At 41.6% G+C, this 4,927-nt stretch overlaps 1 protein-coding gene across 1 annotated transcript; it reads right to left on the bottom strand.

Moving 5' to 3' along the window:
• Window positions 1–211: 211 nt before the first annotated feature.
• On the bottom strand, window positions 212–1,028 carry LOC149260205 (uncharacterized). Its single transcript, XM_089457304.1, has 2 exons — window positions 729–1,028; window positions 212–415 (listed from the first exon to the last, which is right to left on the bottom strand). Exons 1-2 carry the CDS (start codon window positions 1,026–1,028, stop codon window positions 212–214), a joined length of 504 nt encoding a protein of 167 aa, XP_089313430.1.
• Window positions 1,029–4,927: the final 3,899 nt, after the last annotated feature.

The following is a 4,927-nucleotide window of genomic DNA, read 5'->3' as shown; positions in this document are numbered from 1 at the left end:
AGAAACGGTTAGGGTTGCAACTACTTTTTTTTTTTTTGTTAATCCAAGTCTTAACCAACTCTGCCACTATGTGACATGATATCCTTGTCATTTAAAATTCCATTTACTAAAAAGAATATAAGTTTATACACAGATAATATTCTTGTTTTTTGACTGTGATAAAAAGAATATTTACAATAATCTCGGGATATGACACCTCCCCCTCGTGAAGTTAGACATCATCCCGATGTCTTCTTCTTATAAACAACCCTAGGTAAGCTTGCTTCATGAGTTCCTCATCTTCCCAAATGGCCTCATGAAGCCCAAATTGTTGCCACTGCACTTTAACTTGAGTAATATCCCACTTCCGCAGTGTGACTTCTCTCCGGTCTAGAATGCTCAGCGGTTCGACTCTTATTTCTCCTTCTGGTTCTACCTGCAATATGCAACACCCTAAGTCAATTTTCCTTTAAGAGAAAACATTTTGATTGATTTATCGGAGAAATTATTACCTAAATATCCTGCCAATTAATCACATGTTTAGGGTCATAAACATATTTCTTTAGCACAAAAACATGGAAGACATTGTGGACTCATATATGGCTAGGCAGAGAAAGCTGGTAAGCCACCTGCCCAACCCTTGCTAAAATCTAGAAGGGTCCACAATATCGAGGTGCCAACTTAGTGCACCCACTCCACTGTAAAGTTCTCTTCCGTGCTCGAATTTTATCATACACATTATCACTGACCTGATATTCCTTGAACCTCCTTTTCCGGTTAGCGAAGTTATTCTGTCTATCCCAAGCTACTTTCAGATTAGAACACACCTTTTTCACCAGTTCCTCCATCTCTTGGAGCATTTCAGGGCCTAGCATCAATCTATCTTCCGATCCACTCCAGCTTGAGGGAGTGTGGCACTTTCGCCCATATAGCACCTCAAATGGAAAAATCCGCAATGATGTGTGGTAGCCATTATTGTATGCAAACTCAAGCAAGTGAGGATAATCCTCCCACTTGGTTGGTTGTTGCATCACATACGCTCTTAGCATATCTTCCACCACTTAGTTCACCCATCCAGTCCGCCCGTCATTTAGGGGATGATAGGCAGTACTAAAATTCAGTTGGGTACCCAATTCCTCGAACAATGTTTTCCAAAAGGTCTATGTAAATTTTACATCCCGGTCTAAAATTATTGCCTTTGGTAACCCATGCAACTTAAATATGTCTTGCATGAACACATGAGCAATCTCCATCGCTTGATATGTAGATTGCATGGGTATAAAATGCGCTGACTTGCTCAACTTGTCGACAACCACCATGATGGAATCACTGTTCTTCTTTGACTTAGGCAAACCTGTTATAAAGTCCATAGTGATGGTTTCCCACTTCCACTCCTGGATGGGTAACGGCTGTAGTAAATCTGCAGGATGCTGGTGTTCCACTTTAATTTGTTGACATTCAAGACATCGAGCCAAGTATCCAACCACATCTTTCTTCATGCCCAGCTAGTAATATTCTTTTTAGAGTGTAGTAATCATATTTTGGTATCCGGGGTGTCTGGCATAATGACTCCTATGATACTCATCCATTATCAAATTTTTAATGTTGTTCTGATCAGGTAGATACAGTCTCCCTTTATAATACAAAATCCCAGCTGCATCCAGAGCGTAATCTGGTTGTTTTTCCGTGCTGTATGGTAGATGTACTTCTTGTTTTATTTGCTGGTACACAACATCTTGCTCAGCTGCCTCTTTGATCGTTTCCCTGAAGGGGCTTTTCCTCTCACTACAGGAAATCTCGTACAGACACTGCAGTTTTTTACTCAAAGCATCTCCCACCCGGTTCTCCTTCCCCTTCAGATGCTTGATCTCAAAATCAAAGCCACTTAAGAAATACACCCATCGGACTTGCCTAGCATTTAGTGTGGGCTGTCTAAGATAATTGGTCAGGCTGTGGTGGTATGTCAACAACAAAAATTTTCTTCCCACAAGATAATGTCGCCACATTTTTAGGGCGTGAATCACTGCTGCCAACTCTAGATCATAAGCAGAATATTTCTACTCATGCTCTTTTAACTTCCTTGATTAGTAGGCTATCACTTTGCCTTCTTGCATTAGCACACCTCCCAATCCTTCTTTGCTAGCGTCAGTACACACTACATACTCTTTACTGGGATCATCTATGCTTAGAATAGGTGCAATGGTGAGTAAATATTTGAGTTGTTCAAAACTTCTTTGACATTTAGGAGTCCACCGGAAAGTTCTTCCCTTCTTTTGCAAGGATGTGATTGGGTAAGCCACTTTTGAGAATCCCTCTACAAATCGCCTATAGTAGCCTGCTGTTGTAGGGAAAAGTATCCGACTCGGATGACCCTAACCCACTCTAAGGGTGACAGTTCCTTAGCAACAACTGTAAGACAAACTACTGAAGGTTTACTTCTTTATGAAAGCAAAAGAGAGTGGAGAAAGCACTAACCATTGCCTTGCGCTTAATGTCGAATCCAAACTCTTCTCTTTGGCCGCTTGCTCCTAGCTCTTTGTCCTTCTGCTTGCCCAGCTACAAGGAGATCCTGCACAACAACAAAGAAGGAGACTACAAGAGGCATGCAATCATAACTGGTTCAAGGATTAGTGTAAACCAAACATGCAATCATCACAATATATAATTGAAACAAGAGCACATAGAAGAACCTCAATAGCTTTTATTAATGTAGAAGAAAAGGTTCTGAGAGGATTACAACCATTGCAGGCTCCAACCCAGCAACACCTCCCAGCAAAAAGAGTTGCTCTTCTTCACCTCTCTCAAACAATCACCCAATAACTCAAGAATGAAACCAACAGCATATCATTACTTTGCACAAAATTCCAGCCTCCTGAGCTCATAGTAGAGAGCTCAATATATAGATGAATTGAGAAAGGATGAGTCAGCTTGCAACTGATGTGTAGCTGCCTTGTGTCCTCTCTCTCTTCAGTTAATCTTTAGTTGATCTTCAGTTCTTGAGTCCACTTGGTGAACCTTGCTTCCACTTGGAGAAACAAAGCCTCTGACTCATCACAAGGCGAAATACCTGATCCAAGTGTCATTTTTGGAATATTCCAAAGCAATGACTCAGTGTGCCACATGTCCAAACTCGCCCAACGCAGGTAGGCTTTGTTCTGCCTGCTTTGCAACACAGGTACACCATGGAGCAGTTGTGTTTCAGCGCAGAAGCCTAGTGGAGCACCTACTTTGATTTCAGGATTGCTTGTTTTTGAGTGTTTTCAAGTGGAGAACTAATCTGAGAGCTGTTGGTTTGCTGACCTTGTTCCTCTAGGGGTAGGAACATCATGTTTAGGGAACTTTGGATCCCTTGGATTATTGACAATTCATGCTTGTTGCTGTAAGGCACAAAATTGTCTATAACAGATGCCCCCTAAAGTATGAGGTCGTTTATCGGCTGAAATTCTTTATTGAGAGGATCCGAAGTTCACTCAATCTGCTGAGAAGTGTCCTGTAATAAGATACAATACAATACATTATTTTTCATACATTTTTCATGATCTAGCTGAGGCGGGCATTCCCATGCTCAGCTTTATAAATACATTTTGGTACATAGAACAGATGATCGTCTGATTATAGACTGATAATTCTCTGCCGAATTTATCATCCTTTTCTGATTGTAGACTGATAATTCTCTGCCGAATTTATCATCTTTCGAAAAGGGTGATCATCTGCTGCAATGATGTACATATCAAATGTCTTTATGCCCTGAATATATATCGCAGCCCGGATGGATGAAACTAGATCCGGGGTCTTCAATCTCTTCCGATCTTCACTCGATGTACAAGTCGATCCATGTGAGAATTTCTTGAAGTCGAACATGGAAAGACATCGCTTGATTACCGGTCAATGATGTAAACCGTTAACAAGCGCGAGAGGAATCACCGATAAGGATGATGACCCTCAAGGTACGGCAGTACAATCTACATGGTGGGAATAAAGGACTTGGTGTCGACCACCATGCAAAATCTTCTGGTCAAAGGTCATTGATGTATACCTGTCGCCGGAAGTGAGAAACTTGCCATTGAGGCATGCAAGCTTCAAAGTACTGAGGGGGGTGTTCTTAGATCAACTCCTTGGATAATGAGCTGATGTCGACAAGGAGCGATCCGTCAAAGGAGGGCCTTAATGAATCCCACATCAGTGACACCGAACGGAGCTAGTGATTGTGATGAGGTAAAAACAAAATGTGATGTATGATTCAGGGTGGCGGTCATGAAGTGGATGAAGGATAATGTATGGCAGTGGGTGGAACACGGTTGACTCTTTACAGAACCACATCTCTTGAACATATAATGACACTGATGTGATGGATTGGTAGCATTACCCCAATTGTGGATGGTGTGGCGAGGACCATGATTCTGCGACCGGTGAATGAAACAACCCAACCCGATGTTGTACGGAGGACAAAGTGTCATGTTCAAGAGCGACTTGCTACCATTAATGCTGTGAGGTTCTCCCAATTTTTCCCCAGTCATTGCTGACCAGTACGTCTTTATTTTTGTCAAGCTTGAGGAGGATAACATATGCTTGTTCTATAACCTGCACTTCGGTCAAGCCCATCGCTATGTTTTAACGAGCTTAGCGATAGGGAAACTCGTTCTCGTCTAAAGACAAGTTTGTCGCTACTTAATCATTTTAACGAGTCTAACGACAAAGAAAACTCGGTTCTTTTCATTTTTAGAGAGTCTGAAAAGGTACGAAAAGTTAACTCCGCAATTCCTTTTTCGTCATCTAATCCCTTAAGTCCGAAAAAGTATAAAACAATACAGAAGGGATGAGTTTTCGATTTGCTTTAACGAGCCGAACAAAACAAGCGCTCGATCTTTTTGTGCAATAATCCCTCAGGTCCAAAAAGATTAAAATCGAGAGGAGGGATAGCTTTCTGGTTGCTTTAACGAGCTGGAAG

Source organism: Pinus tabuliformis, chromosome 6 (genome assembly GCF_031772625.1).
Source record: "Pinus tabuliformis cultivar Carrire ecotype Pingquan chromosome 6, CPIR1, whole genome shotgun sequence".
In the NCBI taxonomy this organism is placed as follows: Eukaryota; Viridiplantae; Streptophyta; class Pinopsida; order Pinales; family Pinaceae; genus Pinus; species Pinus tabuliformis.
Note: the sequence above shows the minus strand (reverse complement) of the source record. Positions and strands in the feature narration are given on the sequence as shown.

Bases quoted from the DNA above. Each gene is read 5' to 3' on its own strand.
- LOC149260205 (XM_089457304.1), bottom strand. From the start codon at position 1,028: ATGCTAAGAGCGTATGTGATGCAACAACCAACCAAGTGGGAGGATTAT. The intron at 416-728 runs GTCAGTGATAAT...TGCATATTGCAG, and splicing joins GGAGGTTCAAGGAATATCAG to GTAGAACCAGAAGGAGAAAT.